This window comes from Callospermophilus lateralis, chromosome 1 (genome assembly GCF_048772815.1).
Source record: "Callospermophilus lateralis isolate mCalLat2 chromosome 1, mCalLat2.hap1, whole genome shotgun sequence".
In the NCBI taxonomy this organism is placed as follows: domain Eukaryota; kingdom Metazoa; phylum Chordata; class Mammalia; order Rodentia; family Sciuridae; genus Callospermophilus; species Callospermophilus lateralis.
In genome coordinates, this window is record NC_135305.1 from 477,986 (window position 1) to 501,125 (window position 23,140).

Sequence of the window (23,140 nt, forward strand, 5' to 3'; positions counted from 1 at the left end):
GGCCATGCAGGTCCACTCCAGGTGACAGGCCCCCTCAGGACTCAGGGCTCCTGTGGCCATGCAGGTCCACTCCATGTGAGAGGCCCCCTCAGGACTCAGGGCTCCTGTGGCCATGCAGGTCCACTCCAGGTGACAGGCCCCCTCAGGACTCAGGGCTCCTGTGGCCATGCAGGTCCACTCCAGGTGACAGGCCCCCTCAGGACTCAGGGCTCCTGTGGCCATGCAGGTCCACTCCAGGTGACAGGCCCCCTCAGGACTCAGGGCTCCTGTGGCCATGCAGGTCCACTCCAGGTGACAGGCCTCCTCAGGACTCAGGGCTCCTGTGGCCATGCAGGTCCACTCCAGGTGACAGGCCTCCTCAGGACTCAGGGCTCCTGTGGCCATGCAGGTCCACTCCAGGTGAGAGGCCCCCTCAGGACTCAGGGCTTCTGTGGCCATGCAGGTCCACTCCAGGTGAGAGGCCTCCTCAGGACTCAGGGCTCCTGTGGACCATGCAGGTCCACTCCAGGTGACAGGCCCCCTCAGGACTCAGAGCTCCTGTGGCCATGCAGGTCCACTCCAGGTGACAGGCCTCCTCAGGACTCAGGGCTCCTGTGGCCATGCAGGTCCACTCCAGGTGACAGGCCTCCTCAGGACTCAGGGCTCCTGTGGCCATGCAGGTCCACTCCATGTGAGAGGCCTCCTCAGGACTCAGGGCTCCTTTGGCCATGCAGGTCCACTCCAGGTGACAGGCCCCCTCAGGACTCAGGGCTCCTGTGGACCATGCAGGTCCACTCCAGGTGACAGGCCTCCTCAGGACTCAGGGCTCCTGTGGCCATGCAGGTCCACTCCAGGTGACAGGCCTCCTCAGGACTCAGGGCTCCTGTGGCCATGCAGGTCCACTCCATGTGAGAGGCCTCCTCAGGACTCAGGGCTCCTTTGGCCATGCAGGTCCACTCCAGGTGACAGGCCCCCTCAGGACTCAGGGCTCCTGTGGCCATGCGGGTCCACTCCAGGTGGGAGGCCCCCTCAGGACTCAGGGCTCCTGTGGCCATGCAGGTCCACTCCAGGTGGGAGGCCCCCTCAGGACTCAGGGCTCCTGTCACCATGCAGGTCCACTCCTGGTGGGAGGCCCCCTCAGGGCTCAGGGCTCCTGTGGCCATGCAGGTCCACTCCAGGTGACAGGCCTCCTCAGGAGACAGGGCTCCTGTGGCCATGCAGGTCCACTTCAGGTGACAGGCCTCCTCAGGAGACAGGGCTCCTGTGGCCATGCAGGTCCACTCCAGGTGACAGGCCTCCTCAGGAGACAGGGCTCCTGTGGCCATGCAGGTCCACTTCAGGTGACAGGCCTCCTCAGGAGACAGGGCTCCTGTGGCCATGCAGGTCCACTCCAGGTGACAGGCCTCCTCAGGACTCAGGGCTCCTGTGGCCATGCAGGTCCACTCCAGTTGACAGGCCTCCTCCTCAGGACTCAGGGCTCCTGTGGACATGCAAGTCCACTCCAGGTGACAGGCCCCCTCAGGACTCAGGACTCCTGTGGCCATGCAGGTCCACTCTAGGTGGCAGGCCTCCCCCTCAGGACTCAGGGCTCCTGTGGCCATGCAGGTCCACTCTAGGTGGGATGCCCCCTCAAGACTCAGGGCTCCTGTGGCCATGCAGGTCCACTCCAGGTGACAAGCCCCCTCAGGACTCAGGACTCCTGTGACCATGCAGGTCCACTCCAGGTGACAGGCCCCCTCAGGACTCAGGACTCCTGTGGCCATGCAGGTCCACTCCAGGTGGCAGGCCTCCCCCTCAGGACTCAGGGCTCCTGTGGCCATGCAGGTCCACTCCAGGTGGGAGGCCCCCTCAGGACTCAGGGCTCCTGTGGCCATGCAGGTCCACTCCAGGTGACAAGCCCCCTCAGGACTCAGGACTCCTGTGACCATGCAGGTCCACTCCAGGTGACAGGCCCCCTCAGGACTCAGGGCCTCTGTGGCCATGCAGGTCCACTCCAGGTGACAGGCCCCCTCAGGACTCAGGACTCCTGTGGCCATGCAGGTCCACTCCAGGTGGCAGGCCCCCTCAGGACTCAGGGCTCCTGTGGCCATGCAGGTCCACTCCAGGTGACAGGCCTCCTCAGGACTCAGGACTCCTGTGGCCATGCAGGTCCACTCCAGGTGACAGGCCTCCTCAGGACTCAGGACTCCTGTGACCATGCAGGTCCACTCCAGGTGGCAGGCCCCCTCAGGACTCAGGGCTCCTGTGGCCATGCAGGTCCACTCCAGGTGGCAGGCCCCCTCAGGACTCAGGGCTCCTGTGGCCATGCAGGTCCACTCCAGGTGGCAGGCCCCCTCAGGACTCAGGACTCCTGTGGCCATGCAGGTCCACTCCAGGTGGCAGGCCTCCTCAGGACTCAGGGCCTCTGTGGCCATGCAGGTCCACTCCAGGTGACAGGCCCCCTCAGGACTCAGGGCTCCTGTGGCCATGCAGGTCCACTCCAGGTGGCAGGCCTCCTCAGGACTCAGGGCTCCTGTGACCATGCAGGTCCACTCCAGGTGACAGGCCCCCTCAGGACTCAGGGCCTCTGTGGCCATGCAGGTCCACTCCAGGTGACAGGCCCCCTCAGGACTCAGGACTCCTGTGGCCATGCAGGTCCACTCCAGGTGGCAGGCCCCCTCAGGACTCAGGACTCCTGTGGCCATGCAGGTCCACTCCAGGTGGCAGGCCCCCTCAGGACTCAGGGCTCCTGTGGCCATGCAGGTCCACTCCAGGTGGCAGGCCCCCTCAGGACTCAGGGTGAGTGAGAACGAGACTTGCTCTGCACCCTCAGTGCAGCTGTCTCATCTGTCACCTCCTTCGGCTCCGTGCTCTCTCCCAAGTGTCTCCACAACAAGACATTATGTGCCACTGCACCTTGGTGGCTCCTCAGTCCTCAGCCAGGTGCACCCTGTCACCCCTTCAGGATTCCGACGTTCCATGGTGTCAGCCAGTGATGGTGTTAAATGACCGTCTGGTTTGTCTAGGAATTAGATCCAGGTGATCTGCCAGGTGCATTTTTTAAAGCAAAGATCAGAATGTTTCATAGTAAAGTAAAAGTCCCCAATTCCAGTCAGCTAATTTTCCCTTTTTTTTTTTTTGATCATAAACTCTGTACACAAATATAGGTCTCAGTGGGATAAAGTTCTACAGAATTTCTGTGGCTGTTTCTTTACCTCAGAAATGTCATGCATAGGTTCAAAAATAAAATCCCCTCTGCCCTGAGCCACCACCAGAAAGCAGCACTCAGGGTAGCTACTTAAAATAAGGTGCAGAGACAGGAACGTGGTGATTAGCGCTCACCGGCCTGGCAGCCTGATTGCACACTGTGCTGCTCTGAGACCTGCAGAGCTGCGGGTCCCACTGCAGCTACTGGCAGGCATGGTGCTCCAGAGCTCCGTCCTGGGGCGGGAGCAGCACTGCCTGGGAGTTCAGCCTTGTCCACAGCAGGATATCTGCTTCTCCAGGAGAGGCCAGGCCCTAGCAGGCGGACTCACTCCCTCACCTCCCGGGGCAGTAGCTCCAGGCTCATGGAGCTGAGCTTTGCCTATGGCTGTGTCTTGGGCATCCTCCGACCTGGGCCTGCTTAGTGCCCCATGGAGCCCACACTCCCCTGGATTCAGCCACAGGCCACTTCCACAGTGGGAGAGAGAGATGTGAGGAGCGCACCCTTGTGCTGGGAGGCAGACAGGGAGAGGTGGAGGGCCAGCACCCTTGGACTGGGCAGCAGGGCTCCACATTGAAGACAGAGCCAGGCAGACAGCTGGCTGGCAGCTGGGCCGTGTCCTGGGCATCGCCTGCGCAGATGGGGGCAGATTTGTACAGGGCCTGCTCTCTGTCCGCAGGCCCCTTGCCTGCACTGTCCGTACCCCTGCCGGGTGGGGGAGACCCCACCAGGCTCCAAGGCCTGTGCAGAGTGCAGGACCCGGGCTCCTGGTGAAGTGGCTTGTGCCCAGGGAGCTGAGACGGTTTTCCCCCAGGGCGGGGGGCTCTGTCAGGCTAGACAGCTTCAGCATCGCCTCATCAAGAGACTGCCCTTCCTGTCGGCATGGGGTCAGCCACAGAGGTCAGCCTGTGTCGGCGACCTCATCTGACCCCAACAAGCCCCTGAGGTCAAGTGCAGCTACCATCAGGGACAGGCCAGGGGAGAGACGGGCCTCGACCAGGAGGAGGACGATACATGGCCACACGATCGTCATCGAGACTAGTTCGCATGTTCCGACCCTCGGTGAGTGTTGGGGAAACTGCAGCAGGGCTCCGGGGCTCTGTGTCCTCCGCTGACTTGCAAGGAGCCCTGGCGTGCATGTGCCTCCACACTGCTGCCTCCACGCAGTGACCCATGAGACTGGACAGGAGCACCCAGCATTCCCCACACAGAGGCACTGTCACCAACAGGAACCGCTGCAGGGAAGGAGAGTGGCTTGGGGGCGTTAGCTGGAGCCCTCTGGCACACCCAGGGTGAGGGACACCGCGGCTCCCCGCCAGTGGTCCCAGAAGGACAGCACGTGCTCATCCGGTCTGCCTGCAGGAGCCAGGCCACTACCCTTGTCTGCCCCCAGCCCTGCGCCTCTGCACTCCCACCAGGGCACCCCGGGATCGCAGCCTGGCCCTGCCGCAGGAGGCAGACACCGCTGCACTCCCACCAGGGCACCCCGGGATCGCAGCCTGGCCCTGCCGCAGGAGGCAGACACCGCTGCACTCCCACCAGGGCACCCCGGGATCGCAGCCTGGCCCGGCCGCAGGAGGCAGACACCGCTGCACTCTGGGTGGCGTTGGTTCCTTTGTTTTGGAGTCCGTCCTGCAGTCAGGACTGACAGAGCCGTCTTCCTCCACCTGAGATGCATGCCTGATCTCCTGACCACCTCAGACCAGAGCCGGGGACAGCGCCTGGAGGCCTCACCTGCCTGACCTTGCTTGCCTCCCAGACCCCTGGTGACTTCTGCCTTTGTGACTTGCTGCCCGGCACAGCCAGGTCCCATCGTGGATCTGAAGGAGGAGGAAGGAGGGTCTGAGTCGGGAGAGCACAGCGATGTCAGGGCCTGCACAGGACTGAGGGCCTGGGCGCCGGCGTCAGAGAATCAGCGGACAGCCGGCCCGTGGAGGGACAGCCTCGCAGGAAGCAAGCCTCTCACTGTGCACACTCAGAGCTGCGGTGACCAAGCCGCACCAGGACCACAGCCTGTAGGCAGAACACGGGTGAGGGTGGAGCTGGGGTCTGCCACACCCTACTTCCCACTGGCTGACCTGGCTGACCGTAGCACCTTGGCTTCTCACTGGCCCCCAGGGTGAAACCTCTCCTCCCACAAGGTCTGCCGCTTTGTGCTGGGAAAGCTCCCCGAGGGCTCTTCGAGGCACCCACCACCACAAGCTCAACCCCAGACTGCGGGAGCCGCAGCTTCTCCCCCGGCCTGGCTCCTGCCTCCTCCACGTTCGTTGGTGATGTTCAGGGGTTTTACACCGCCTAAGCCCACGCTCGGGACTGGCTGCTCCCTCCCATGCCCAGCTCCCTGTCACTCAGAGGGTATGCACTCGTTCCACTGGATACCTTTGGACCTGATGACACACTGCCCACTGGAGCCTTGGTCCGCCTAGGGCTTGCTCCTGGTGGTCACGCTTGGACATGTGTGTGAGTAGGGTGTTCCCAGGCAGCGCCAAAGGGACCTGCGCTGTTGGAAACCCTCTGGACCTCCCCCTCTCCCCAGCCCTGGCAGAGCTCATCGTGACCGCCCACGGCCACCTCTCCAGGGGACCTGTGTGGGGATCATCTAGACCAGGTCACCAGCTCCTCCCTGAAGGAGAATCTCGGCACCCAGGAGGGATGAGGGAGCCTCCTGGCGCGGTGTGGCACCCTGGGCCCCTCCTAGACCCGCCTGCAGCCCAGCGGCCCTTGTCCTTGAGCCCACGGCTACCCTCGCAGCGCTGGGCATCTCGACTGTGTGCTGTGATCCCCACCTGCCCCCTTCACCAGGGAAAACTCAGGGATCCGTCTGTGTCCAGAGTCACAGAACCCCGCGTCCATTCGGCCCGTCTCCTGAGCAGGTGGAGCAGGCACTCGTAAAAGACGCTTTGCTGAGAACTCTCCAGAACCGTGGCTTCTTCCACTGTCACCAGCTTGTGATTAGGTCCTCCTGAGTCCCCATAGGGCACCCGTGCCTCAGGAAAGTCTGAAGACCCCAGGCACCCTGAGGAGATAACGGAAACATGGACGTTCCCATGAGGTGGCCGTCCCTGAGGTCCGAGATGTCCGAGGGTCTGAAGGAAGCTATGGCCTCCTGCCCCCGGGACACAGGTGGTCAGGGGCCCAGGGCCGATGCTTATCCACAGCTCCCATCCCTCCTGCCCCTGCCCTGGGGCAGCACCATGCAGGGCCACTGGACAGGCCAGGATGCCCCGAGGCCCCAGGAAGGCGAACGTGATCAGCCCTTTCTGCACTGAGAGGTGCTCACATAGGGCCCGGAGCAGGACCAGGCGTGGCCAGCCAACAGAGCCCCTCCACCTTCCCCGCGGGAGCCTGAGGACCTGAACCAGAGCGCTGTGCTGCTCGGGGAGCGGGGGCCGCGGCTGGGCGTCAGAGCCCCTGCTCCTGCACCCAGGACCTGCTGTCCCTGCCCAGCGCCACCCTCCGGGCCTCCCTGCCGCCCGCCTGTCGTCCTCACCGCCCCTGAGGTTCCTGCCTTGGTTCGCCTCTTGGGCTTTGGCACTTGGTCTCCTCTGCTCTGCGCCTTTGCAGAATTCAGTCCCCGTCACAGGAGTCACTACCTCGGGGCTGGACAGACACCATCTGAGGATCAGATGCACCCACAGCACCCAGTGAAGTGTGTTGGTAGGTGGATAAGTGGATCAGTTCTAGAAGGTTCTGGAAGAAATCATCTTCCCAAACAGGGTCGCAGGTGGAGCATCCAGCCCTCCAGTCGCCAGCAGCTCAAGTGTCCAGCGAGAAGGCTGAGCCAGGCTTCCTTTTTTAAGATGTTGGCTGTTACCCACTGAAGAGGCGTCAAAGCCACTGCTGGGTTGTGGACAGGGCACGCCACACAGCTGGCTCACAGGGGACCAGGTGCTGCTGGCAGTCCCAGGACAGTGGCCTGTACCAGCCCACCACCCTGGGTGAGACTCTGGGTTTGCAGAGGGCTGGTGTGGCCCAGCATCCTTGCACGTGACCCCCTGCTGCAGCACTGGGAGGTCCTGGAGAGACAGGGCTGGGCACCCTGGGCGGCCCTTGTCTGCAGCTGGCTTCAGAGGTCAGGGAGCAGCCCGAGGGGAGCTGCCCCGCTCATAGTTGGGGGCCCTCTCCTGGGGCCTGGAGTCAGTTGTCTGGTGTGAGACGCGAGCCTCAGCACTGGCCAGCCGTGTCCCCCTGCCCACCCCACATCCCACCAGCTCTCAGGGAGCGTGGACAGGGCCTGTCCTTGGACATGGCTACTTCGTGATGGGGGGTGCCGAATACATGCACATTCCATGTAAGTGAACGTCCCCTGTGAGCTGTGACATGTATCTCGACCGGTCCAGCCATGAGTCCACAGGAACCCTGCTGGTGGTGTCCTGGTGTTAGGGCCCCTTAGAGCCTGAGGACACGGCCCTGGGTCCCTCTGCCCCATCCAGGAGTGGGTGGACAGCACTGAGCCACAGGGAGGGCAGCTCTGGCAGGGTTCAGTTGGCCACCGTTGCCTGGGTGGTGAAGATGGGTGTGATGGGTCACCTCATGTCCAGGCCTCCAGCTCCCTCCCTGGAGGCCGCAGTGCCGCTGGAGGATCATCCTGAGAGGCTGCACACTCAGGGAGGCCACGGTCAACTTGAATATCAAGGTGAGCACTCAGGTGGGAAGTGACGCCACGAGCCCCTGAAGCAGGAGACCTCCTCCCAGAACTGCTTGCTCCTGGTCGCCGCCGCCAGCCGTGGTGTGGCAGCAGAACCCCGCATCTTAACCTCAGCTGCTAGGTGGTGGGCCTCCTCCAGACGGTCCCCACGACCGGAGGCAGAGCGATGGGAAGCCAGGCTGATGGGGGAGCCTGCCCGGGCCCGGCCTGGGCCCTCTTCGCAGGTCCACCTGCGGTGGAGTTCCAGAAAGACCTTCTCCACCAGAATCAGGCTGACTCAAAACCAGGAAAGCTCAGAGCTGCAACTCCCGCAGCATGTGTGGGGGACGCACACGGCCCTCCAGGGCCGCTTCCTGGGAGCCGGAGCCCCGACAGCAGGCGGCGAGGACGGCCTGTGGGGAGGTGGCAGGAGGCTGGAGAGAGGAAGGCCTGCTCATCACCAAGCCCGGCTCCAGGCCAGCCCGGGGGCGGAGGGTCACCTCTCTGCCCTGCAGACCACCTTGAGCCTTGTGCCCTGGCACCGAGGCCAGTAGACAGCAGGTGGCTGGCCCCACCCCACCCCGTCTCTGGCCCAGCAGCACTCGGGGCTGAGGGCCAGTTTCTGGCAAGTTCCCAGGAGCAGCTGGTGCTGCTGGTCTGGATTCCACAGTGAGAACCACAGGTGCCGTCACACCTCCTGGTCCCACAGGTGCCACCAGCTCACCTGGAACCTTCAGCCCACCAGGGCCCAAGCCCCAACCAAGACCCATGCCCTGCAGCCTGCTGGCTCCTGGGCCCAGCAGTTGTGAAGCTTGGAGACCGGAGGTCAGGGGCCAGGTGCTGGAGGGCAGGGGTCATGTGCTGCAGAGACAGCCACTGGCACGTTTGGTTTGGGACTTGCTGGCACAAGCTCCTGAGAACCACAGGTAGACGTGAGAGGCCGGGGCCAGGGTCTGGAGGTGCCAGAGAGGCTGCAGTTCCCGCCTGGAGTGTCAGCGTCCTGTGGCCATGGAAACCCGGAGGACAGCAGTCCTGCAGGGAGCACCTGAGGGGAAGAGCAGAGGCCCGAGAACAGGAAGGGGGCAGCAGGCTGAGGGGCGGGCCCAGGAGGCCTCCACCCCAGGGGCAGGCCTGGAGGGGGCCTGAGGACGGCTGAGGTGGCCGAGAAGGGGCAGGAGGGAGCAGCCCTGTCTCCAGGGCCAGCGGGGGTCACAGGCAGAGTCCCCGTGGGCTGTTGGGAAGCCGTGTTCACGGAGTTTGGGTGGCTGATCGCGAGGTCATGGATGCTCAGGCGTCCAGCACAGAAAGGAGACTGAATTGCCTCAGGAGCATCATGCGTCAGTCTGCAGGAGGCCCGAGCCAGGCCAGGACCCTCTGCCAGGGCCTCTCCCAGTGGCCATTCGTCAGAGTGAAGGTCTCCAGTGTCCGGGGAACTTGTGCATCACCCCCTTTTAGCACTCACCCATTTTTTAAAAATTGATTGGCGTCTTGGTTTTACAGTGGATGCATTTGACACATGGTGCACAAGTGGAGCACATGGTGCAGTCACCCCGGTAGTGCAGTCATACTTGTATATGGGGTGATAACGTCTGTCTCATTCCACTGCCTTCCATCTCCACAACCCCAGCTTCCTCTCACTCCCCTCCACACAATCCAAAATTCCTTCATTCTCCCCATCTCCCTACCCCACTATGGATCAGCATCCACTTACCAGAGAAAACATTCAGCTTTTGGTTTGGGGGATTGGCTTATTTCACTTAGCATGATATTCTCTAGTTTCATCCATTTACCTGCAAATGCCATGATTTTATTCTTTTTTAAGGTTGAGTAATATTCCACTGTGTATATGCACCACATTTTCTTTATCCATTCCTCTGTTGAAGGGCACCTAGGTTGGTTCCATAGTCTAGCTATTGTGAATTGAGCTGCTATAAACATTGATGTGGTTGTGTCACTGTAGTATGCTGACTTTAAATCCTTTGGGTATAAACCAAGGAGTGGTATGGCTGGGTGAAATGGTGAATCCATTCCAAGTTTTCTGAGGACTCTCCATCCAGCTTTCCATAGTAGTTGCACCTGTTTGCAGTCCCACAACAATCTATGAGAGAACCTTTTCCCCGAATCCTCACCAACACTTAATATTATTTATATTCTTGATAATTGCCCTTCTGACTGGAGTGAGATAAAGTCTTTGAGTAGTCTTGATTTGCGTTTCTCTAAGGACTAGAGATGTTGAACATTTTTCCTTGTGTTTGTTGATTGATTGTATTCCTTCTTCTGAAAAGTGTTCAGTTCCTTAGTCCATTTATTGATTGGGTGTTTTTTGGTGTCAAGTTTTTTTAGTTCTTTATGAAGATTTATATAGTCTAGAGATTGATACTCCATCTGAGGTGTGTGTGGTGGAGATTTCTCCCATTCCGTCGGCTCTTTTCACACTATTGATTGTTTCCTTTGCTGAGAAGAAGCTTTTTAGTTTGAATCCATCCTATTCATTGACTCTTGATTTCACTCTTGCACTTTAGGAGTCTTGTTAAGGAAGTCAGGTCCTAGGCGGACGTGGTAAGGATTTGAGCCTATATTTTCTTCTATTAGGCACAGGGTCTCTGCTCTACTGCCTAAGTCTTTGATCTACTTTGAGTTGATTTTTGTGCAGGGTGAGAGAGAGATGTTCACTTTCATCCTGCTGCATATGGATTTCCAGTTTTCCCAGCACCATTTGTTGAAGAGGCTATCTGTTCTCCAATGTGTGTTTTTGGCACCTAGTAGGTCTAGTTTGAGATAACTGTATTTATGTGGGTTTGTCTCTGTGTCCTCTGTTCTGCACCATTGGTCTACATGTCTATTTTGGTGTCAATACCGTGCCATTTTAGTTATTGCTCTACGGTATAGTTCACAGCTTGTATTGTGATGCCTCCTGCTTCACTCTTCTGGCTAAGGACTGCCTTGGCTATTCTGGGTCTCTTATTTTTCCAAATGAATTTCATGATTGCTTTTTCTAGTTCTATGAAGAATGTCGTTGGGATTTTCATAGGAATTGCATTAAGTCTATGTAACAGTTTTGGTAGAGTAGCCTTTTTGACTGTATTAATTCTGCCTGTCCAGGAGCAGGGGAGGTCTTGCCATCTTCTGAGGTCTTCTTCAATTTCTTTCTTTAGTGTTCTGTATTTTTCATTGTAGAGGTCTTTCACTCTTATGTTAGATTGATTCTCAGGTATTTTATTTTTGGAGGCTATTGAGAATGGCGTAGTTTTTCTAATTTCTCTTGCAGTGGATTCATAGCTTATGTATAGAAATGCATTTGATTTATGGGTATTGATTTTTATATTATGCTACTTTGCTGAATTCATTTATGAGTTCTAGAAGTTTTCTAGAGGAATTTTTTTTGATCTTCTAAATTTAGCATCATGTCATTAGCAAATAGGGGTAGTTTGAGTTGTTCTTTTCCTATTCATATCCCTTTAATTCCTTTCTACTAATTGCTCTGGCTAGAGTTTCAAGGACTAAGTTGAATAGAAGTGGTGAAAGAGGGCATCCCTGTCTTGTTCCAGTTTTTAGAGAGAATGCTTTCAATTTTTCTCCACTTAGAATGATGTTGGACTTGGGCTTAGCATAGATAGCTTTTACAATGTTGAGATATGTTCCTACTGTCCCTAGTTTTTCTAGTGTTTTGAACATGAAGAGGTGCTGTATTTTGTCAAATGCTTTCTCTGCATCTAGTTATAGATGGACACAATATCTTTATTTTATTTTTATGTGCTGCTGAGGATTGAACCCAGGGCCTCATGCATGCTGGGCATTCGATCTACCGCTGAGCCACAACCCCAGCCCTCTGCATCGATTGAGATAATCATATGATTCTTGTCTATAAGTCTATTGATGTGATGAAATATGTTTATGTTTATTGTTTTCTGTATGTTGAACCAACCTTGCATCCCTGGGATGAATCCCACTTGAACAGGCTGCAGTATCTTTTTAATATGTTTTTGTATGCAATTTGCCAAATTTTTATTGAGAATTTTTGTGTCTATGCCCATCAGGAATATTGATCTGAAGTTTTCATTCTTTGATGTGTCTTTGTCTGGTTTTGGAATCAGGATGACACTGGCTTAATGGAATGAGTTTGGTAGGGCTCCCTCCTTTTCTATTTCATGGAATAATTTGAGGAGGGTTGGTGTTAATGGTGTTAATTCTTCTTTGTAAGTCTTGTAGAACCCGGTTGAGAATCCATCTGGTCCCAGGCTTTTCTTAGTTGGTAAACTTTTGATGTGTCGTCTATTTCCTTGCTTGAAATTGATCTGTTTAAATTGTGTATGTCCTGATTCAGTTAGGCAGGTCATATGCCTCTAGAAATTTGTCAGTGTCTTCTGGATTTTCTGTTTTACTGGAATATAAATTTTCAAAATAGTTTCTAATTATCTTCTCTATTTCAATAGTGTCTGCCATGATATTTCCTTTTTCACCACAAAACTTAGAAATTTGAGTTTTCTCTCCTTTTTTTCACATATCTTATTTTTTAGTTATAGATGGACACAATATCTTTATTTTATTTTTATGTGGTGCTGAGGACTGAACCCAGGGCCTCGTGCATGCTGAGCATTCGATCTGCCGCTGAGCCACAACCCCAGCCCTCTCTCCTTCTTTTTGTTAGGATGGCTAAGGATTTATCAATTTTATTTATTTTTTCAAAGAACCAGATTTTTGTTTTGTCAGTTTTTCAATTGTTTCTTTTGTTTCAATGTCATTGAATTTCAGCCCTGATATTAATTATTTCCTGTCTTCTGTTACTTTTGGTGTTGGTTTATTCTTCTTTTTCTAGGGCTTTGGGCTGCAATGTCAGATCTTTTATTTGTTCACTTTTTATTCTTTTAATGAATGAGGTCAATGCAGTGAACTTCCCTCTTAGCGCTGCCTTGGTGTCCCAGAGGTTTCGAGAAGTCGTATCAGAGTCTCATTTACCTCTAAGAATCGTTCTCACCTCCTCCCTGACGGCTTCTGTATCCACGTGTCATTCAGTGGCGTGTTGTTTAGTCTCCAGGTGTTGGAGTAGCTTCTCTTTTTACTTTTATTATTGATTTCTAATGTCATCCCATTGTGGTCTGATAGAATGCAGGGCAGTATCGCTATTTTTTTGTATTTGCTTAGACTTGCTTTGTGGTGTAACATATGGTCTATTTTGGAGAAGGACACATGTGCTGCTGAGAAGAAAGTGTATTAACTTGTTGATGGATGGAATATTCTGTATATGTCTGTTAAGTCTAAATCATTCATTGTATCATTGAGTTCTGTAGTTTCTTTGTTTAGTTTTTGGCTGGAAGATCTGTCCAGTGGTGAGAGAGGGTGTTGAAGTCACCCAGTACTATTGTGATGTGGCCTGTTTGATTCTTGAAATTGAGAAGGGTTTATTGGTATACATTGTTTGGGGCATAAGTATTGATGATGGTTTTGTCTGGTTGATGTATGCTCCCTTAAGCAGTACGAAATGACCTTCTTTATCCCTTCTGACTATATTTGGTTTGATGTCCACTTTATCTGATCTGAGGATGGAGACCCCTGTTGGCTTCTGCAGTCCATGGAGTGGTATGATTTTTCCCAACCTTTCACCTTCCGTCTGTGGATGTCTTTTCCTATGAGATGAGTCTCTTGAAGGCAGCATACTGTTGGGTCTTTTTTTTTTTTAATCCAATCTGCCAGTCTCTGTATTTTAATTGATGAGGTTAGGCCATTAACATTCAGAATTATTACTGAAATATGGTGGGCGTTCCCAGTCGTTCTGGTTTATTTCTGGTTTTCAACTTGACTTGGTTTCTCCTCTGATTGGCTTTTTCTTTAGTGCACTTCCTCCCTTTGCTGATTTTCATTGGTTTTTTTTTTTAATTTCTTCTCATGGAATATTCTGCCAAGAATGCTCTGTAGCGCAGGCTTTGTGTTGTAACTTGTGTTTATCATGGAAGGTTTTTATTTCACCTTCAAATCTGAAGCTTAATTTTGCTGGATATAAGATTCTTGGTTGGCGCCCACTGTCTTTCAGAGCCTGGGAGACGTCCTCCTGCCTCTCCTTCCCTGGCGCCTCCTCCATGTTGGCACATGGCCTCCAGCACTCTGGAAGTGCCCGCCTGACCTCAGTGTTTGACTCTCTGATTCTGGGGAATGCATTTGCAGTATCTGGCAAATACAGAAGAATTTCCTCACCAAGAAATGCATCGTTTCTCCCTGAATCCTATGGACTGCTCTGTCCTCCCCACTCCCGGGAACCCACCCTGAGGCTGGTGACCTGGGGCTGCAGGGGATTTGCCCCTTGACCCCACCCTGAACTAGCTCTGCCCCGTCCACCCCCGTCAGTCCCTGGTGCCCCGCCCATCCACTGCAACCAGGGAGCTTGAGGGTCTGTCCCCAAGCCCCGGCTTACCCTGGCCTTAGCTGGAACCTCTTGTGCAGGAAGAGCGCAGCCTGCCCTGACGCCGCGCGGTCACAGGCTGCCCTTTCACAGGCTGTTCGCCAGCTTCGAAGGCATCCTCTCGTTGCCAGTCGGCCGGGCGACGCTCACGGCCCACGACACTCCCGCTTCTTGGCTTTGTTTCGTCAGCACAGAGCTGAGCTTCTTCAGGTGGAACAGGAGAATGTGCACGGATCACCTCGTTCCTCGTTATTCCTTCTTTTCTTGTCTTGGTAGCAGAGTCCCAGAACCAAAACAGAGTCACTGATACTAGGGACCTAGCTGGTAGTTCTGTCCTGCAGACCACCAAGCTCTCCCCATCACCCGTGCCGGCCTTCCCACCCTGCCTGGGCCTGCCTGCAGCTCCCTCCTGCCCCTCCAGCTGTCCTGGGAGAGGGAAGGAAGGCATTTCAGGCTGCAGGTGGGGAGCTTACTGTTGTCTTCAGTTTTCAAATAAACTTGCTGCTTTTCAGCTTTGCTTTTATTTTTTAGTTTATTTAGGAAATAAGTTGACTTCGCAAATTGCCCTCTTCCTTCACATTTTATAATTGCATGAATCGTCTTCAATGCACCAGGGACTTGGGCATTCCCTGCGCTTGCTGCAGTGTTCACGCCAGTTTCCTGGCAATCAGTCGCTCACCCAGCAGATACTTAGTGGCTCCCACCTCTGGTCTCAGGGTGTGGTGTTTGGGTCAGAATGTCCCCAAGAGGCTCCTGTGTCGAGGACTGGTCCCTGGAGCCGGTTCAGAGGTGGAGTTTTTAGGCGGTGACAGGATCATGACGCAGTGACCTATCCAGGTGATGGACAGATCATCTGAATGGATTACCAGGCGGTGCCCACAGGTGGGGCATGGTGGGGAGAGGGGGTCACTGGAGCTGCCCTTGGGGACCGCCTCTTGTTGCTGGCTCTTCTCTGACCCTCTGCTTCCTGGCTGCTCTGCTCTGAGCTGCTTCCCTCCTGGTGCCCTTCAGCCACAAGCTGGGCATCAGCGCACCTTGGCCAATAGAACCCTTCCTCCCCTGAGTCGCCCTCGTGGGTGCTGGGTCACCGCGAGGCAGAGCTGAGCCCAGGAAGCTGCCTCGGTGGCCGCCCTGCACACTGTTGACGCTGGTGGGCAGAAGCCCTGCTCTCTTGCCAACAGGATTTCCTAACTACTGAGGTCCCTGTGGACCAGGGGGCCAGGCCTCGTGGAGGTGGGGCCGTGTGGAGGGCAGGCCCCTGTGAGTTGGGATAGCGAGCAGGGTGCCCAGGAAAGGGACAGGCGCCCTCAAGGCAGGCCCTGTCTCAGAGGCCCCTGGTGTCCTGAGGAGTCCGACAGCAGCAGGCTGTGGACAAGGTGGTGCCCAGTGATTCTGGAGTCCCAGTGCAAGCCTCATGTGCCGCAGGGCATGGTCCCTCTACGGAAGTCGGCCTGACGGTCACATTCCCACAGCGCCCGGTTCTCAGCCTGATTCTTGTCCCCGGAGACCAGGTTCACGTCCCCACAGCCCAGAAGACCCCAGAGGCTGCTCACTCCCTCTCCCTGAAAGAGCTCCCCGGCTACTAATGCTCTGCCTGGGTCTTTGAAAGTCATCCCTGGACAGTGCCTGGCCGACCATACACAGTCAGTTTCCACCTCAGCAGCTCGGTCAGTGGACTGCTTCACAAGGGCCTGTGGCTGAAGTTTCCGCCTCAGCTCTGCCCCTAGTATGCTCTGACCTCATTCCTTGAAGAGTCCAATAGGATGTGCAGGGGCTGGTGGCACCCTGCTGACCTGCGCTCCATAGCAGACAGTGTGGCCCTGAGAGCTGACCCTGCTGACCTACACTCCATAGCAGACAGTGTGGCCCTAAGAGCTGACCCTGCTGACCTGCGCTCCATAGCAGGCAGTGTGGCCCTGAGACCTGACCCTGCTGACCTACGCTCCATAGCAGGCAGTGTGGCCCTGAGAGCTGACCCTGCTGACCTGTGTTCCATAGCAGACAGTGTGGCCCTGAGAGCTGACGCTGCTGACCTACGCTCCATAGCAGACAGTGTGGCCCTGAGAGCTGACCCTGCTGACCTGTGCTCCATAGCAGACAGTGTGGCCCTGAGAGCTGACCCTGCTGACCTGTGCTCCATAGCAGACAGTGTGGCCCTGAGAGCTGACCCTGCTGACCTACGCTCCATAGCAGGCAGTGTGGCCCTGAGAGCTGACCCTGCTGACCTACACTCCATAGCAGACAGTGAGGCCCTGAGAGCTGACCCTGCTGACCTGTGCTCCATAGCAGACAGTGTGGCCCTGAGAGCTGACCCTGCTGACCTGTGCTCCATAGCAGACAGTGTGGCCCTGAGAGCTGACCCTGCTGACCTACACTCCATAGCAGACAGTGTGGCCCTGAGAGCTGACCCTGCTGACCTGTGCTCCATAGCAGACAGTGTGGCCCTGAGAGCTGACCCTGCTGACCTGTGCTCCATAGCAGACAGTGTGGCCCTGAGAGCTGACCCTGCTGACCTGTGCTCCATAGCAGACAGTGTGGCCCTGAGAGCTGACCCTGCTGACCTGTGCTCCATAGCAGGCAGTGTGGCCCTGAGAGCTGACCCTGCTGACCTACGCTCCATAGCAGACAGTGTGGCCCTGAGAGCTGACCCTGCTGACCTGTGCTCCATAGCAGACAGTGTGGCCCTGAGAGCTGACCCTGCTGACCTGTGCTCCATAGCAGGCAGTGTGGCCCTGAGAGCTGACCCTGCTGACCTACACTCCATAGCAGGCAGTGTGGCCCTGAGAGCTGACCCTGCTGACCTGTGCTCCATAGCAGACAGTGTGGCCCTGAGAGCTGACCCTGCTGACCTGCGCTCCATAGCAGACAGTGTGGCCCTGAGAGCTGACCCTGCTGACCTGCGCTCCATAGCAGACAGTGTGGCCCTGAGAGCTGACCCTGCTGACCTGCGCTCCATAGCAGACAGTGTGGCCCTGAGAGCTGACCCTGCTGACCTGCGCTCCATAGCAGACAGTGTGGCCCTGAGAGCTGACCCTGCTGACCTACGCTCCATAGCAGACAGTGTGGCCCTGAGAGCTGACCCTGCTGACCTGCGCTCCATAGCAGACAGTGTGGCCCTGAGAGCTGACCCTGCTGACCTGTGCTCCATAGCAGACAGTGTGGCCCTGAGAGCTGACCCTGCTGACCTGTGCTCCATAGCAGACAGTGTGGCCCTGAGAGCTGACCCTGCTGACCTGTGCTCCATAGCAGGCAGTGTGGCCCTGAGAGCTGACCTGCTGACCTGCGCTCCATAGCAGGCAGTGTGGCCCTGAGAGCTGACCCTGCTGACCTGTGCTCCATAGCAGGCAGTGTGGCCCTGAGAGCTGACCCTGCTGACCTACGCTCCATAGCAGACAGTGTGGCCCTGAGAGCTGACCCTGCTGACCTGTGCTCCATAGCAGGCAGTGTGGCCCTGAGAGCTGACCTGCTGACCTGCGCTCCATAGCAGGCAGTGTGGCCCTGAGAGCTGACCCTGCTGACCTGCGCTCCATAGCAGGCAGTGTGGCCCTGAGAGCTGACCCTGCTGACCTACACTCCATAGCAGACAGTGTGGCCCTGAGAGCTGACCCTGCTGACCTACGCTCCATAGCAGACAGTGTGGCCCTGAGAGCTGACCCTGCTGACCTGTGCTCCATAGCAGACAGTGTGGCCCTGAGAGCTGACCCTGCTGACCTGTGCTCCATAGCAGACAGTGTGGCCCTGAGAGCTGACCCTGCTGACCTGTGCTCCATAGCAGACAGTGTGGCCCTGAGAGCTGACCCTGCTGACCTGTGTTCCATAGCAGACAGTGTGGCCCTGAGAGCTGACCCTGCTGACCTGTGCTCCATAGCAGACAGTGTGGCCCTGAGAGCTGACCCTGCTGACCTGTGCTCCATAGCAGGCAGTGTGGCCCTGAGAGCTGACCTGCTGACCTGCGCTCCATAGCAGGCAGTGTGGCCCTGAGAGCTGACCCTGCTGACCTGTGCTCCATAGCAGGCAGTGTGGCCCTGAGAGCTGACCCTGCTGACCTACGCTCCATAGCAGACAGTGTGGCCCTGAGAGCTGACCCTGCTGACCTGTGCTCCATAGCAGGCAGTGTGGCCCTGAGAGCTGACCCTGCTGACCTACGCTCCATAGCAGACAGTGTGGCCCTGAGAGCTGACCCTGCTGACCTGTGCTCCATAGCAGACAGTGTGGCCCTGAGAGCTGACCCTGCTGACCTGTGCTCCATAGCAGGCAGTGTGGCCCTGAGAGCTGACCCTGCTGACCTGCGCTCCATAGCAGACAGTGTGGCCCTGAGAGCTGACCCTGCTGACCTACGCTCCATAGCAGACAGTGTGGCCCTGAGAGCTGACCCTGCTGACCTGTGCTCCATAGCAGGCAGTGTGGCCCTGAGAGCTGACCCTGCTGACCTGCGCTCCATAGCAGACAGTGTGGCCCTGAGAGCTGACCCTGCTGACCTGTGCTCCATAGCAGACAGTGTGGCCCTGAGAGCTGACCCTGCTGACCTGCGCTCCATAGCAGACAGTGTGGCCCTGAGAGCTGACCCTGTTGACCTGTGCTCCATAGCAGACAGTGTGGCCCTGAGAGCAGCCCTGGGCAAACAGGGCCAGGGTGCAGGTGAGGTAGGCTCTGGACGTCCCTGGGAGAGCGTCCCAGGCTGGAAGGAGTCGCGCTGTCCCCTGTCTTCTTTCTGGCTGTCCCGGTGTCCTCTATGGGTGTGGAACACCTGTTAATCCATGGTTTTGTGTGGACTGAGTGCATCAGGAACCTTGCTGATCCCACAGACAGCGCAGAGTTAGCACCTACACACATGAGCTGAGGAGGGACAGGGAGGGGGTCTCCAGAGCCCTGGGCAGGTAGGGATGCCCGCAGAACCACGCGGCACCCGAGAGAAGGGGACCCGCAGGGCAGAGAGATGCGGAGGGCACCCAGGAGTAGCCGTGCAGCTTCTGAAGGGAGGCCGAGGCCCTGGACCGCCTGAGAAACAGGAGCGTCAGACTGAGTGCCTCCGTCTCCAGAGTCCACATCAGAGTGCCCAAGGTGTCCTCCAGGAAGGGCTGGGTGGGATCCTGACATTCCCGGCCTTAGCTCCCGCTCAGGCTTAGCCTGCACCCCCAGCCCTCGGGGCACATGCTCAGGTGTGCCCACTGCCCCTGCCTCACTGGCAGATGGGGACAGTCTGCTGGGTGCACCTCAGGGCTCCGCACCCAGCAGAACTGCCGGAGCCGCCTCCCCCAGAGTGCTCCTAAGTGCCCAAGGACTGCTGCAGGCCCGGGGATGCGGACAGCAGCCCAGCCTTTGGCCTCAGCCCTGCTCCTCCCGCGGAGCTGCCTGACGGCCCGCAGCCACCTGGCAGCAGCCCAGCCCTCCTTGTGGTACGCCCGTCCTTCACGCCCTCCTCTGCCCACCTCTGTTGTGATTCTGCTCCTGTGACCTGCGGACAGAGGGTGTGGGGTGGGCCTCCCTTCCCGGGCTCAGCACGTGGCTCCCTGGACTCAGGAACATCACTGACTTGCTGCCCTCCCACAGCCAGGCACTGTCCTCTGCCATGACGTCGCCCACACACGAACATCCAGGCTGGTGGCTTCTGAGCTGTCTGTGGCCACCCCTTTTCCTGCCCCTTCCCCATCCGTGCCCTGGTGGTCCCCTTGCTCAGCCAGAGCCTCTGGGGTCCACCTGCTGTTTCCCCTCATCTCAGTCATACGTGGTGCGGTGTCCAAAGGGTGACGTTTCCTTTTGGTGTCACAGGGAGTGGCACTGTGGCAGGGCCCCTCCTGCCTCCCAGCAGGAGCAGTGGGACCCGTGGTCGCAGTGCCACAGATGTGCTCTCCTCCTCCGCAGATGGCGTTCTACGTGCTGGTGAAGGCCATCTACACCCTGGGCTACAGCGTCTCTCTGGTCTCTCTGGCCACGGGAAGCATGATCCTCTGCCTCTTCAGGTGAGCAGCGGACACCAGCAGTTCTGCCCAGAAGCCAGGCTGCCAACCTCTCCATGTGGGGTGGCACCGCTGAGGGCAGGCGCCCTCTGCCTGCCAGCCATGAGGTGCCTGTGGAGGGGCTCACTGGTGTGATCTAGCGCTCGGGTGTGACCCAGATGCCTGGTTTCTGACCTGGGTGGGCAGTTCGGCTACCAGGCCTTAAACCCTTAGGCGTGACGCAGTGTGGAAGCCCAGGCTCCGGTGGCCTCGCCCTCACCTTTGGGCTGCTGAGAGATGCTGTGTGACCCTGGACAGGTTACTCAAGCCCTCTGAGCAGCTGCACCATGAGGCCCATGGAGGACCTCGATGGCCATGAGGGTCAGGTTGGTAGGTCGGAAGGCCTGCAGCAGGAGCCTTGGGGACACGCCTACAATGAGCTGGCTGGTGCCCTCACACTGCACCCTCTGCAGGCCTCTGCTGGCTGGTGGACACTTGCAGCCAGCGCGGGGCTTGAATTCCAGTCTTCACCCACCACCCTGAGGCACCCGCAGCCCCCAGGCACTTGGCCTTCTCCGTGCCCTCCTCACGGTGAGCAGCTTGGAAATGTGGAGGGGAAAGGAGGCCTCCGTGGGCTGTGCCTGGAATTCTGCCGGCTTCCTCGCTCCTCCTGCCTCCACACACCCTGGACCAGGGAGCCAGAGGGGCTGGCTCCAGGGCCACCCACTCCTGTGCCCTGCAGCACGCTCGGGTGCCCTGGGAAGTGCTGGCCGCAGGGCGGCCGTCAGAGGCCATGAGGGGAGGTCCTGGCAACGTGCACCTCTGTGTGTCCTGTGTCATGTCTGATGACCCAGGAGGAGCGTTGGCGAGGCAGCTTGTTTTCTAACGTCCCTGTCAAAAGTGGCTGTGTCCTGGGAATGTGCACTCCATACCTGTTGGGTCAGGGCACACCTCCAATACCTATAGAACTCTGGGTGTCAGAAGGACGGCCACCAAGGTGTAAGAGGACAACCTGCATCAGGCTCATGATGAGCACCTACTGTCTGTTCCAGGTCCCTGGGATGGACTGGTGGATAGTGGGTGAGCGCCGTGTTCGAGGCCCTCTGTGCCTCATGGTCAAAGGGAGCACCCGATCAGGTCTTCCCCAGGCAGAACCCAGAGAGACCAAGGAAGCAGTCCTCAAAGGTCAAGCTCAAGGCAGCGCTCAGACCAACTGGGTGGGTCTTGCAGACCCAAGAGGTGGGCATAATAGCAGCACCCACCAGGCAGGCCAGCGTGGACACCGGAGCCACGCACCACATGAGCAGGTGCAGGAAAGGGTATGGGTGTGGGTGAAAAACACCAACAGGCCAGGAGCTTCTGACACCTGGGCTGGAGGACCTCAGGGGACAGGGCAGAGGAGGATCGTCAGTGCACTGGACAGGTGGACCCGGCATGGCTTGCAGGGGAGCAGGAGAAGGCTGTCAGAGCCTCAGGAGTCCTGAGGGGCTGCACAGAGCGGGCAGCGGCTGCTGGGGCAGAGGAGCTATGGCCTCCAGGAAGGCCACAAAGCTGCACGTGTAAGTTCAAGGTTCTAGTAGCTCCATTTCTAAATAGAAAGAAGTCAGTGAAATTGATTTTAATAAAACCTTTTATTTAAGTCATCAGATACAGAATACTGTGGTTTCAGCACGTGACCGAGGAAGAGCACTTCAGGAGTTGGGACCACCCGTGCCCGCGGGTCTTGGGTCCAGTCTGCTGGTGCAGCAGAGCTCAGTGTGGCCGCGGCCTGCTCCTGGAAACCCCCAGTCGGCCTGTAGGCCCTGTAAAGCACACAGCCGAACGGCATCTGAACACTAAAGGCCTTTTAGCGAGGGAATCTGGTACAAAACGTCATTTCCTTCAGATTCCGCTTGACATTGACAGAATCAGCTCATCTTTTTTGGAATCGATTTTTTCTGGAGCAAAAACATACTGTTTACAAGCTTTCTGTCCAAATTAAGTGAACTTGCTGACTCTTGCTGTTAACTTGATCTTATTAATGTTGAGTTTAATGGAGCAATGAGTAAACTGGTATTGAACTCTAAATTTATTGTATGAAAAGAGTGTTCCTCACATTTCTATGATATTTTCCAGGTGTATGAGCTGCTGTTTTAATTAAAGCCCTCTCCTAGTGATTGATGTAGAATGGCTTATCAGGCCATCAGCTGTCCACACGGTGCCCAGCTCCATCACAAAGGGCTCCAGACTCAGCCAGACACTGTGTCCGGCTTCGGTCTGCGGGCCTGGAAGTGAATCTGGCCACAGCCGAGGAGTCTCAAAGGACAGAGCTCACAGGCACTGGCCAAGGACAGGCGCTCAAGGCCTCTCCTGGTGCTGGGCTGGGCACGAACCCCCTGACTCATAGCTTTTGTGGGTGCCCCTGAAAGAGCTCGATAGGAGCACACCTTCCAGTGTCCTCCAGGGTCCACTCTTTGACGACTAAGAGGAAACTTACCAAATTCAATCTGCATTTACTGAAAACACCCGACCTTACCCACCGACCACCCTAGAACCTCAGTGTGAAGAGCTCTCTGTCCTCACCACGGTGCATCCTGTCTCCAACCGCATGGAGCTGCAGGGGTCCTCTCAGCCTCCACACTGCCCTGCTCTGGGTGACCCCAGTGTCCCTGTGATTCTGCATCAGTAGCCACCATCATTTCAAATCATAAAATTTACCCACACTTATTCTTTAAACTACAAAAATAATGATAATTAACAAATATTTCCATTTAATTCCCAAACGTGATTTACACAAATATTACTAAAACTCATGCTGTCACCAAAAAATATTCATATGTTACAATCTTCCATTCATGCATAGAAAAAAAAAAAACATGCAAACCAAGTCAATCAGTCGACATCAGCTAGGTCCGCAGCAGCTTACATGGGATGCCAGGAGCACTGGTGCCCGACACCCTGCAGAGTCTCGTGCCAAGCACACCCAGCAGAACTCCCCCCACGCACCCCACAGAGCTCCACACACATACACCCTGCAGAGC

At 56.8% G+C, this 23,140-nt stretch overlaps 1 protein-coding gene across 3 annotated transcripts in view; it reads left to right on the forward strand.

Annotated features, from left to right (window-relative positions):
• Positions 1-23,140, forward strand: part of Vipr2 (vasoactive intestinal peptide receptor 2) — a 78,258-nt gene that overhangs the window by 24,999 nt on the left and 30,119 nt on the right. For all 3 annotated transcript variants that reach the window (XM_077110376.1, XM_077110377.1, XM_077110378.1), the window contains one exon: positions 20,047-20,144. In XM_077110376.1, coding sequence (XP_076966491.1) covers positions 20,047-20,144 — 98 coding nt within the window. The remainder of the gene's footprint in view (positions 1-20,046; positions 20,145-23,140) is intronic.